The sequence below is a fragment of the Montipora capricornis genome, chromosome 11 (assembly GCF_036669925.1).
Source record: "Montipora capricornis isolate CH-2021 chromosome 11, ASM3666992v2, whole genome shotgun sequence".
Lineage (NCBI taxonomy): Eukaryota > Metazoa > Cnidaria > Anthozoa > Scleractinia > Acroporidae > Montipora > Montipora capricornis.
The window spans coordinates 1,215,150-1,227,649 of NC_090893.1; the positions used below are offsets into that span (position 1 = coordinate 1,215,150).

The 12,500-nt window shown below is 38.8% G+C and overlaps 1 protein-coding gene across 2 annotated transcripts in view; it reads left to right on the forward strand.

Annotated features, from left to right (window-relative positions):
• LOC138023593 (uncharacterized) overlaps nt 1-12,500 on the forward strand; it is a 213,690-nt gene that overhangs the window by 197,549 nt on the left and 3,641 nt on the right. For both annotated transcript variants that reach the window (XM_068870618.1, XM_068870617.1), the window contains 4 exons: nt 377-494; nt 6,482-6,684; nt 10,639-10,835; nt 11,228-11,320. In XM_068870618.1, coding sequence (XP_068726719.1) covers nt 377-494; nt 6,482-6,684; nt 10,639-10,835; nt 11,228-11,320 — 611 coding nt within the window. The remainder of the gene's footprint in view (nt 1-376; nt 495-6,481; nt 6,685-10,638; nt 10,836-11,227; nt 11,321-12,500) is intronic.

Below are 12,500 nucleotides of genomic sequence, written 5' to 3' on the forward strand. Positions count from 1 at the left end.
TACACAATGAAACTGTATTGCTGTTTGTTTCGTATCATTTATGTCTCATTGAAATCTGAACTGTAGAATCTCCATATTTATTAGGGGCATAAAAGGGCAGTAATATCCAGAGACTAGGGAAAACGTTTCATAAAACGTTGCATTAGATTTCAAAGGCATAAAGTTTATCGTTGCCGACTGATGTATAATCGGTGATAATGCTTCATGCTGCACATTTTTATAGTTATTGCGTGTGAAGTCATCTGCAGATATACCTGCAGTTCATGAGAGCTTTGCATGTAACGTTAATCTTTGTGCTTAGAATTTCATTAAAACTACGGCATTGAAAATTTGATTCTAGTTTGTACCAATAATAATTTGTGCCATTTTGGACCAGGTTTTTCCATGGCGAGTATTCTTGGTTTTTCCATTGGCGGTGTATTTTTTCTTGGCTTTCTACTTCTTGTTGGTTTTTCTTGCCATAAAAAGAGAAGGAAGAAGCGTCCGGCAAAGTGGTAAGCCTTTTTTCTTTTAACTGGTACAGTAGTTTTTAATGACTCATGAATTGGGGTAGGTAACACAATGCTTCTTAATAATTAAAAAGAAAACCTTTTATTCGTAAAAAAATGGACAACTTTGAGTTTACAAGGCATGTTTCGATCGATTATCGATCATCTTCAGTTACAAGTGTTCGTTACAGTGCCAATTTGAATTTTTGTCAATGTTACAATTTGAACTTACGTTAATACGTTGCCGTTAGAATTTTAAATTAACGGTAAACGTTACAACAATTCTAAATGCAAAGAATCGCGCACAAACAGTGTAACAAAAAAAAAACAAACTTAAGTGCTTTACGGCAGGAAATACAACAACACCAAAAACTACAGAAAACTAACACTAAACACAAATGTAGCTAAAAAGATAGGGTAAGCTCCACATGCTTTAGCTGCCAATTTAGACTGGGATTTTCCCAGTGGATATGAGCAGCCTCTTTAAGCAACAACTGGAAACGATTTCCGGTAGGTGCCGTATCTAAAATGGAAAAGCAACTCTCAGATTCGACATTCCTCAGAGTGTTGCAAATGTTGCAAAATGTGAGAAGTCGTGTCCCTTCTCAGATGCTCACGGATGCACACCGAAATGTGTTGGGATGTTTCCCCGACGTAACAGGCATTACATCCTGCACCAGTGAATTTATATACGACACGCGAACGGAGGTGGAAATTAAGGCACAGGATCTTTCACACTGAACATGTTGCGGATCTTAAATGAAGAAAAAAGCGAGGTTAATATCTAACGCAAAAACGCTTGACTAGCTTATGTAATCTTGAAGTTCTCTGAGCTTGTGTAGAAAAGGACCCTACGTAAGGTAACGTTAAAACTTGCCATTAGTTGAGGGGGTCTGGGCACTAGTAATATACTGAAGTATCTTCTCGATTAGGTGTGAAGGGAAGAGGGCATAAAATGAAAGTGAGGTAATTCTTAACGTCATTGTGAAAGCCCGCTCAACTGTTCTTGATTTTGAAGGTTCTATGAACAAGCTTTCTCAAAAGGCCAATTTTTTACGATGGAGCAGTGAAACTAAAGCAAGAGAGTATAAAGCTAGGAGAGGTAATCCCTCATATTGGCCATATTCCCATCGTAATCCCTCTTAAGTTATTTTATATCTCCTGGGAAATCCGGTATTCCCACGAAGGTTCTCTGATAGCTAATTACATGCATATGTCCCGATTTTTACAAAAGTTGACAGGTGAGCAAATTCCCTCACAACATTGGTAAAATGGGGACATATGATTGGCTATCAGATACCCTCGTGGGAATACCGGATCTCGCAGGAGATCTAAAAATAACTTAAGAGGGATTACGATGGGAACAGGGTCAATATAAGGGATTACCTCTCTTACCTTCATACTCTCTTGACTAAAGTAATTAGTTAGAAGACCCGTGAACGTTTTCTTGCGAAAAACTGTGGTTGTAGGACCTTGTGAATGGCTATGAATGAAGACATCCAAAAAAGGTATTTTATGGTCCACCTCTTTCTCCATGGTAAAACGTATGTTAGGGTGCCTGGTGTTAATGAAATCAAAAAATGAAAGTGCATCTTGTTCCGTCTCAAATACATGTACACAAAACGTGTCATCAACGTATAGTCGATATAATTTTAGACGCCTTGCAGTTTCTCCAACCAAATATTTTCGTGGTGGCCCATGAAAAGATTGAAGAAGGCAACATAAATACTTAGCTAACTCATAATTATAAGTCCCAATTGAAGAGACTATTGGTCTGATAGCTGCTTCTCCATTATAGATACGGCACCTAATCGTTTCCAGTTGTTGCTCGAAGAGGCTGCTCATATCCGCTGGGAAAATGCCAGTCTAAATAGGCAGCTAAAACATGCGGAGCTTACTCTATCTTTTTAGCTACATTTATGTTTCAGTGTTAGTTTTCTGTAGTCTTTTGTGTTGTTGTTGTATTTCCTTGTATTTCTTTTGTTACACTCCCGTGCTGTCCGTGCGCGCCTTATTCGATTGTTTGCATTTAGAATCGTTGTAACGTTTACCGGTAATTTAAAATTTCTAGCGGCAATGTATTAATGTAAGTTCATATTGTAACATTGACACAAATTCAAATTGGCACTGTAACGAACACTTGCAACTGAAGATGATCGATGATCGATCGAAACGTGTCTCGTAAACTCAAAGTTGTTGTCCATTTTTTACGAATACTAGTTTGTCTGCTTTTATCCAAAACCTTTTATGTATTGCAAAAACTGAAATCTGCTTTGCCAGGGGTATATTGTCATTGGTCATTACTCATCTGTAACAGTATGTGTAAGATGTGTTTTGGTCAATATTTATTGAAGTGGCAAGGGCCGTTTTAGGCTGCAATAAGCGCAACTTTTAGGACGACAATGTGCCCAGCAAGTTGTATTGACTGAAAGTAGTAAATCCCGAAGAAAAAGTTACAAGTGAAGCTCGTGTAGAAAAAAATAAGCAAGAGCAAATCGACAAATAAAACCAAAACGAAGACGTAAAGCGCTTACCAATTGCTGGATTTCGGAGAGAGCGAGTGAAAAAATTAAAATTCAGCATTCCTTTACATGGGATTTTAGAAAAAAGAAATTTACATTAAAGTGCCCATAACCCCAAAATGTTGTTTTTTTTTTTTGCTAAAATGAATCTTTGCACCTGTTCGAAACGCATTGCAGCCATTTTTTTTCTTTTTCCAACAAATCCTCCATTTTATAGGCTTCGAAAGATGCGAAAATACAAACATTTTTTGTTCACGACCGAGTCAGAAGGGGAATGGGTCTATTCCTGTTTTGACGTCACAATCTACTTTGCATGCATTTTTACAAAGAGTTAATGCAATGTAAATTGAAAGGATGATTGCTAACGAATAGAGAAAGATTTTTTACAATAACTAAAAATTCCTGTGTTAAGTATGAAAATTCGACAAAGAGGTACATGTAAATGCGACTAATTTGTTTCTTGCGTTGCTATTTTTGTGTTTTGATTGTTATGCAAATTTTGACAGAAAATATATTAAAAATCACGCAAAAAATTTCAATTTGAGCGGTTATTTGAACATAAAAGATGCAACGCTTAGCGAGAAATAATATTATTTTTATGTGAATAGTTTGGAAAAAAAAATTATGATGCTTTCCCTACACTGTGGAATTGCGCAAAACTTTAACCAGTCTTTCCCAGGGTCTCCATTGTCGTTGAAAGTTTCAATTTCGGAGATTATGACGAGTTTGTATTCTTTTATTTCAAAATTCATTATCCTTCACAATTCGCTCTTGCTGTACAATTTCAAAACTCTGTTTTACAAATTTCAGATAAGATACTCAACTTTTAAAACGAAATTAAAATTTTCGCGTCTTTAAGAGTGCCATTCAAACTTACATGTATTCTTGAATCGGTGAATTCACTTGCACGTTGAAATTTTTTTTACTGAATGCATGAGAACAAAGCTAAAAATAGTATCTGGGAGAGAACGGAGCTCATTAGCATTTACACAAACCCGGTTTCATTTGTAATCACAACGTTTTTGATGCGGTTAACCGTTACGCATTCTGTTTACACGACATCAATCGAGACCATAGGGAAACGCTGCCAAAAGTGGAGCATTTTCAAAATGATACAGTTTCATCTATCATGCAAATGACAAAACGGCATCTATTTTGAATGCGGTTACTATTTTGGGGTCAAAAATTCGTTGTTCGATTTTAAATTGTGAATCTTAAAAGGTAGTGCAGCTCACTCTTTTCTGGTTTGATTTTGCCTTTTCAATTTTCATGCACTTTGCTGTCCTTAAATCGCGAAGCTTATCATAACGATAGGCAGAGGCTTTTAGAATTGTTAACTTTTTTCCAGCCGCTGGTATGCTCTGGCAAGGTAATAAAGAAAAAATAAGCGACATTTCGGGATTCGACCTGCAAGAATTCATGTCTGGTGGGACAAGTGAATTTTGTGGAAGTTTTTGTCTCCCTTGAATCGTCTGTGATGAGTTCGGCATGACGTAAACATACTAAAACATTTAATATAAAGTTCCTTTCCTTTTTTCTCCTGTCTCTAAATTCTCGAGTCCATTCCATTCTTAATTACTGATGACGTAACCATTTCTGGTCAGGGATCATTTGGCGGTCCAGTTTGGGGATCATATCTGGTCCGGGAATCATTTGCTGTCCAATTTGGGGATCATTTCTGGTCCAGGGATCATTTCCGGGACGCGATCATTTGCAGGCCTGTACAGGGCTTTTCAATCCGGTTAACTTATTTACATGTTTATTGAAGCGTGAACAGGCGGTTTTCGTATTTAATACAATTAATGAAACTAAATAAGAAAACCAACCTAAATGGGTGAGCGTCCCAAGACTTTTGCCAGTGATTGTAGCTCCCACGAGTCTCCTATAACCCAGTGGTAAAGAATCCGAAGTTGTAATCGGAAGGTCGTAGGTTTGACTCTTAAAAACGAGCACTCAGATTTTTTCCGAGTATGACCGAGACACCATCGAAATCATGGATCATGACATGGCTCCTACGAGTCTCTTATAGCTCAGTGCTTGAGCATCCGAAATACTGTAGTCATCGGAAGGCTGTCGTAGGTTAAAAACCTGCAAAGGAGCTCTCGGATTCTTTCCGAGTATCACTGAGTTACCATCGGAAATATCCTCTCTTCATTTCATTCACCGGGATTAACATTTGTCATCCACTTCATTTATATAGCAAGAAATCAATGCACGCTGCAGACAATTTCAGTCCTTGCAGTATAGAGGGACAGTTGTCATTGGAACCTACGATCATGGACAAATTCCTTTGGAGCACTCATTCCAGTACACATTTTTGGGACTTCACTGAGGCGCTCCCCCACTCCCCTCCCCACCCAATCAATGTTGGGCATAAACTGGTCCACTCTCAGTTCTGCACACTGTTTTCACTTCATTTCCCTCAAGTGACATTGAATGGGGGCAAGAGGGTTGCAAAAGAGTCCAGAATATGCGATAAGTGAGTTGAAAGATAAAATGCTGAATTGTTCCGAAGAATTTGTCCATGATTGTAGTTTAATGGCGTAGCTTCCACTAGTTTCCTATAGCTCAGGGGCAGAGCATCAAAATAACTAGTAATCGGAATGTCGTAGGTTCGACTCCTGCAAATGGGCACTGAGATTTTGTCAGAGTACCCCTGAGTCAACATCGAAAAATAAGTCTCTTCAATTCATTAACCCGGGGGTTAACATGAAACATCTAGTTCTGTACAATTGCAAATGTACTCCATTTCGACACTTCAGTCCTAGCAGTAAAGAGACTGAGATAATTGTCACATGAGCATAACTGGGCTAATATCTCAAAGACATTTTGCCCTGAAATGCTCATTTTTGGCGAGTAGGCCTTTTGGATGTTGTCCTTTCATAGTGGTGTTTTCACGTGACGCCACAGCAGCCACATTGATGTCGCTAAACAAAGGGATGGCGGCCATGTTGATGTCTCTGACTAATTCTCCGGAAATTGCGCTGTGTTATCATGCAAATGTTTTCTTTTATTTCGGTAGAAAAACAAGGTTACTGATCCCGTGAGTGAAAATACTCTATACCTCAAAAATGGCATAATTTCACAAATTTAGTTTTTTCATGACATCACACTTTAGAACTCTAAGAGATAGCATTAGGAAAGATGTGGGTTTGTTCAAATGATGATCTGTGACCCAAATCTCATTTAAGCCTCAATGGATTGGTCTCGCGTAGTCTCAGAGTTGCATAAACAAAACAAAAAGATAGCAAGAAAGGCTTTTGTGAAAGCTCTATTTTGTTTATGGTCCAAAGGTAAAGCACTCGTAGCCAACTATTAGGGATAAGCCCCATTCCTTCTGCGACCTAAAATAAAATTTGTTGTGACGTTAACTTACTGAAACTTACTGAAACCGTCCCATAACTTACTGAAACCTCGTTCCACATCTGGATAGCTGTAATTGATGTTTTTCCTTTGGGTTGCTTTTTTTAGGACAGCAAAGGATATCAAACCACTGAATTCCTGCGAAATTCCTCCAGCTAGAATAGAAAAATTGGAAGAGGTGGGTCAAGGAGCATTTGGGAAGGTGCACAAAGCCAAATTGATTGACGGATTGGAGTTCTTTAACAAGAATACCAAAGACTGGTGTGAGAAAAATTTCAAGTACGAGATCGTTGCTGTTAAAGAATTACATGGTGGGTATGAAAGTGTCTATTCCTTGCATGTATCACACACGGAAGTAATTACCTTGCATTTGTATCCCGGGAGTCAATTAAGGTAAATAAGTACGCAATGCAAGCATCAGCTATTTAGCTTCGACTTCACCTGCATTGTATTATTTGGATGTTTGTTCTAGAGAACTGCCCCACAATAGTTGAATACCTCTTCATATAGTTTGTTGGCTGTTTGGGTATGGCTAGCCTTTACATCCAATAGGGCTTTGCAGTCTGGAAAAATTTTAGTCATCTACATGTAGTCAGGTGTTAAATTTTTATGCCTTGGACATTGTGATACAGTAGCTTTTTGCTTTGCACGAGACACACGTCTCATTCAGAAGCATGATGCCATTAATGGTACTTCGTAATTTGTTAAAAGGAGTTCCCTTAGGCCTAAGAACTTCAATTCATGTATCGCTCTTTGGTTGGGGTTTTGGATGACGTTATGGTAAGAGGGTCACTTTTTGAATCCTATACCAAATAAGTTGCATCTCATTATATAGCGGTATGTCGATGAGTGTGATTGCACTTATGTCATGACACTGCATGCATCAACAAGCGACTCTCAAGGATGAACCGGTTTAGGGCGATTGAAGGACTACTTTACGGGCTTGACTTCGAAATATAGTGTTGTTGATGTAGGGATAAGGGGCACTTGATTTATTCCCTTGACTCAATAAGCTGTAAACTCAAGTGAAGCTATGATCCTCGCAGTTATGAACGAAATTTTTGCAATTGTAGTTGAAGTCCTGAATTTTTCAGGCTTCTTTACGCAATTGCAAAAATTGCGTTCATAACTGCGAGGATCATAGCTTCACTTGATTTCATATCCGCAGTTCATATATGATCCATTTCATACATAATTTCATCGTTGATTCATTCCTCGCGGGAACATTGGAACCCACAACTGCGAGGATCATATATGATCCATTTCATATATAATTTCATCGTTATGCTGTAAACGTAAATTTTATTTGGCAGTTATTCCGCGAGCGCACATCAAAAATGAGATTGTAAATAGCTAACGAGGCACGTAGTGCCAAGTTGGCGATAACCAGTCTCATATCCAACAAGTGCGAATGGCATAATTGTTTTATTAAATTTTCATTACATTCTGAACACTTGGGCATTTGGAAATTAAAGCCAATTAGCTTCCAATTAGGTCATACAGTATATGAGCTGATAACCGAGATTGAGTGAACCAATCACGAAGCTAGAAACACAATATCCGAGGTCAAAGATTTAATAACTAGGTATAAGATACTGAATTACTTCGGAAATATTCTGTCTGAGTATAAATTAAAGCTCCTTGTGGTAATAACATATTGCTGAAAGAAAAACTAATGATACCTCGATTACTTGGCAATTTAAGACGATATCACACCAACTGTAAAGACCATGAGGACAGTAAACTTAGACTTAAAAGGATCAGACTTGACAACTCATAAAGTTTGTAAAAATAAAATTAATTACTGAGAAACTATTTATACAAAACCCATGCAACAATAATTAAGGAAATGTCAAGGATTTAAACTAATTACTCGCATATCAGTCCTTTGCAAGCTTCTGAGTGACAGCTACTTCTTGAAATGTAGCTTCTGATTTGTATCTCACGGAGGCACGGAAGCTACTGGCATCAAAGACTCCACATGCTGGTTTTTGTGTTCAAGGTACGAAAACGCAACTCCTAATCAGTGTTTGGTCTTCTGTGCATTGTTGGGTGTCCTGTGCAATTAATAAGCGAGTAGTTTTTGAGATTGCATTTGTGTCGACACACATTTGCCGCTTTGAGGCGCTTGCTTACCTTCTGCCTCACTTAGACGCGCTAACCCACGTGGTGATTCGTTTGTCTTCGGCGTTCATCAGCAGGGAAATCAATCTCGTTTTGCCCACCCAGGCGCCCAAGGTGGTATCGGTATTGCTTAAACGGGCGCGCAAGTGTTATTGATAAGATAAGATAAGATAAGATAAGGTAAGATAGTTTGAAACGTTTGCTGAGGTCTGATATTCTGTTTTCGAAAAGTTTTCATCTTTTAAAAGTTTTAAAGTTTGCTGAATCTTCGTAAAGCGTACATGTCAGTTTAATTCTCAAGCTTAACACTGAAAGTTTTATTTAGTTCTAAAAATCTTTCTGTATTCATCAGAAATCATCGTTTCAAATTTCAGAGAAATGGGTCCGGCTGCGAATATTTTACGATTTTTTTTTAATGTTCTCTCAAAAGGGCAAGTTGATGTTATGCATAATCGGGCAAGTTTGGGCAATCAAGATACGTGTGTGACGCGTCACAAATATGTTTTCACAAAATGTTCCCAAATCGTCAAGTATTACCACAGAAGACAAGAACATCATTCTAAAAGCTTATTCTACGCAAAAAGTAGGTTCTGGAGGTAATTTTGAGAGTGGAAATCAAGTTTACGGCCGACGGTAAATACAAGCACATTGTTGAGGCCGCATGGAATATTTAATTACGTTTACACAACAAAAAGATGCTAACCCCACTTTGACTATATGAAAATCCTTTACTATTGCCATAAAATTTATCCAGATATCTTCACTAGGCTCTTAAGAATTAAGATCTCTATGTAATTTTTTTCCGTGATTTCAAGTAAAATTCCCTGGATTTCATTCCCTTCGGTGCGGGCCATTTCTGTCTCGCTCGATGGCGATTTTCGGCATATCACAGTATGATGTCATTTCAACAATCCTTTGTTTATTTCAACCGATCCCAATAAAAAACTGGCCAGTGATTGTCTAATTTCATAAACATCCGATGTGCCAAATTTGTAAGGAAATGGAAGTAACGCAATTTCTCAACAATCTTACCCTGAACGGCTGCAATTTTGCGGCCGCGGTGGAGGGGGGTGTGGGAAATGGATTCAAAAGGAAATTCAGTTTAAATTGATGATTGGATGCTCTTAAAAATAACCAAGAAAATTATCCAAAGAAATGTTTTTGAACAAAATGAGGACCCGGATTTTAAAGCGCTGATTGGCCTTCGAACGACTGAGCCCTGTAGAACATCTATTGCACCAGTAAGGGGCACCCTCTTAGAAGGGTAAACCTTGCCTATTGTATTTTCCGCTTTGGTTTACATGAGAGGTAGGGTCACCCTAGGGGTAGGGCCACTTTATCTGCTTGGTAGGGTAACCCTAGGAGGGCCAACTTTTTGCCATGCAAACACTTGAGGTAGGATCACCCTTCTAGCAGGGTCAACTTTTGTGGGATCGGATTACTGTCAGATTGCAGCGAAAGTCTGTAATCAGGGTCACCCTTTCTCCATGTAAAAAGGCCCTAAAACGAAATGTTCTATTAACTTGCCCAACGCACTCTACAAGAACTTGGACAGAACCATACGATATCACTAGCCTTCACAACCTTTTCTCTGGCCGCAACTCTCACGTTCAAATATGCAAAAACTATTTATCTATCGCACGAACCATCCATCCTTCCCCCTCAACTGCTACCTGTACGCCTACAAACATATCGAACTCACTCTCCTAAGCTCCGACTACCCCTAGTTCTAAAAACTAAAACTCCATTGGTTTTTGTTTTTAGTAGGACAAGTTTGACTAGTTAAAGTCGGCAAAATCCGGAAGTACAGCGAAAACAGCTCGTCTTAAGTTTAGCGGGTTAAAAAGGCAAGCTGTTTTCTCAAGCAAAAACCAGGGATTGTCTCGCCTTTATGACCGGAAATTCCCTCAAAGAGTTATACTATCTCGAGAGATGGTATACAAGTCATCCTCATAAATGCCACAGCCAATTACATTGCCCGTAGTGACAGAAAAACGGAAATACGTGGTTGTGCTTTACCGCATAGACTGCAGTCAGATTACAATAAAATAGGTAACCGTTCATCACACTGCACATGAAACACTAAGCAACCTACTTTGAAACTGATTTGTTCAACATTATTTCATAACTTTTTTTTCAAGAAAACGCCAATGAAGGGCAGAAATTAGAATTTCTGAACGAGATTGATCTCATGAAGGTACTGGGGAAGAGTCCAAACGTGCTGAGTTTTATAGGCTGTTGGACAGAGGCCACTCCACAGAAGACGCCTCTTCGTCTGATTATGGAATATGTTCCCCATGGAGACTTGCTTCACTGGTTGAGAGCAAAAAGAAGTCAGGTAATTATGTTAGCCAAACATCATTAGTAAGCCAATTCCTATAGATGCATTAAGTATTAAGGGAAAAACAAAGAATATTACAACATTTGAATAGGAAAATTCAAAGGAGTGTTTTGTCCTAAGGCGAGCTTTACTGGCATCTTAAAACTAAAATCATCTGGCCCCAGTTGTTCCAATGGTGGATAGCGCTATCCACTGGATAACTCAATCGGTTTTGCTGGTGTTTATCCGCTGGATAGTGATTTATCCGGTGGATGGCGCTATCCACCTTTTGAGCAATCGAGGCCTGGGTGTTAGCCAAAACAAATTGTATGGTTGTGACTTTGTGGGTCAATGAGGACCACAAACCGCTTTTTTATATGATAACACTTATTGCTTACTTGTATACACAGATTAAAGGTTCTACCTTGGGAGCTGTCGTTATTACTGAAAGCAAAAAACAGTATGCAGAGACAAAAGAATGCAACACAGCTACACTAGACCAGGTATATGCTTCTTAATTTTGATATGATGTTAAATCCAGGATACAGACCTGATAGATCTTTATTCTCATACCTTTGTGCCAATTTTATTTTTATTTTTAAGTGGAGCAACATGATCTACCTAAAGCCTACAGTAAACAGTATAGGATAGCCTTGTACAAATTATGTGCCTACAGCTGAAGCTTATAGATACATGTACCAACAGGCCATATAATTGTGATTCAGGGATGCGGCTAAGCGCAGGCTGCTGGTGAAAATCGCTGCTTGAGAAAGGGGTGAATTTTTACCGTCGATCGAAGCAACTGAGAAGACCGCAAATTATTCTCCACAAAGTTCAAAAGTCATCTGATGTGTTAATAAAAAAAATTGAATTTCTGTTAATCTACACATATTTATCATTAGATTTTATCAATTCTGGAAATGAAGTGAAAGCGTTGTTTAAGTACTTTTGTGCATGTCTTCTCTTTCCCTGTATTTGCCACCTTGAACAGTGCGAGACACTGGAAACAATCTTGTTAACAGGTCTGTTTGATGCCCAGAGCACGAACTTACCGCCTCAATAGAACTTTCAACCGGATGAATTTATTCTTAGCTGCATCCCTGGTGATTATGGTTTACAGATGAATTTAAATAAGGTTTTACAGTTAATTGAACGTTTAAAAAACTGTTAAGCCGCTGTTACACCTTGAAACTATTCGCAGAAACTTGTGGATAACGGCGCTGCGAAACACGCTTCAGGAGACATTCGTGACACTTTTTTGAACTTCTGTTGCGAGACAAGTTTCACGAAAGTAGAACCGCTTTCCACTTCTCTAACGGTCACGGCAATCGCGGTGGTGGTAAAAGCAGGAGTTTCACTGTGTACCACCACTTCGAAACTGGTCTCGCTTGGTCTTGTTACGCTACGCTGCGTAAGCCAATCAGAAACCGGCTAAGGCCATGTAAACAACATTTCGAGACCACTTTCAACGTTCCTGAACGAGCTTCGACCTTTTATGTTAGACGGTGCAACGCCTGCTAAACCTTTCTTGCAGCGCCGTTGCACACAAGTCTCAGCTAAAAGTTTCAATGTGTAACAGGGGCTTTATGCTGCCGTTGATAATTTTGAAGTGATCATGTAATCTGTTGTTTCTCTTACTAGAAGGGCAATCTGACATTTAGAGTTTGAGTTCTAGAAGGCAGA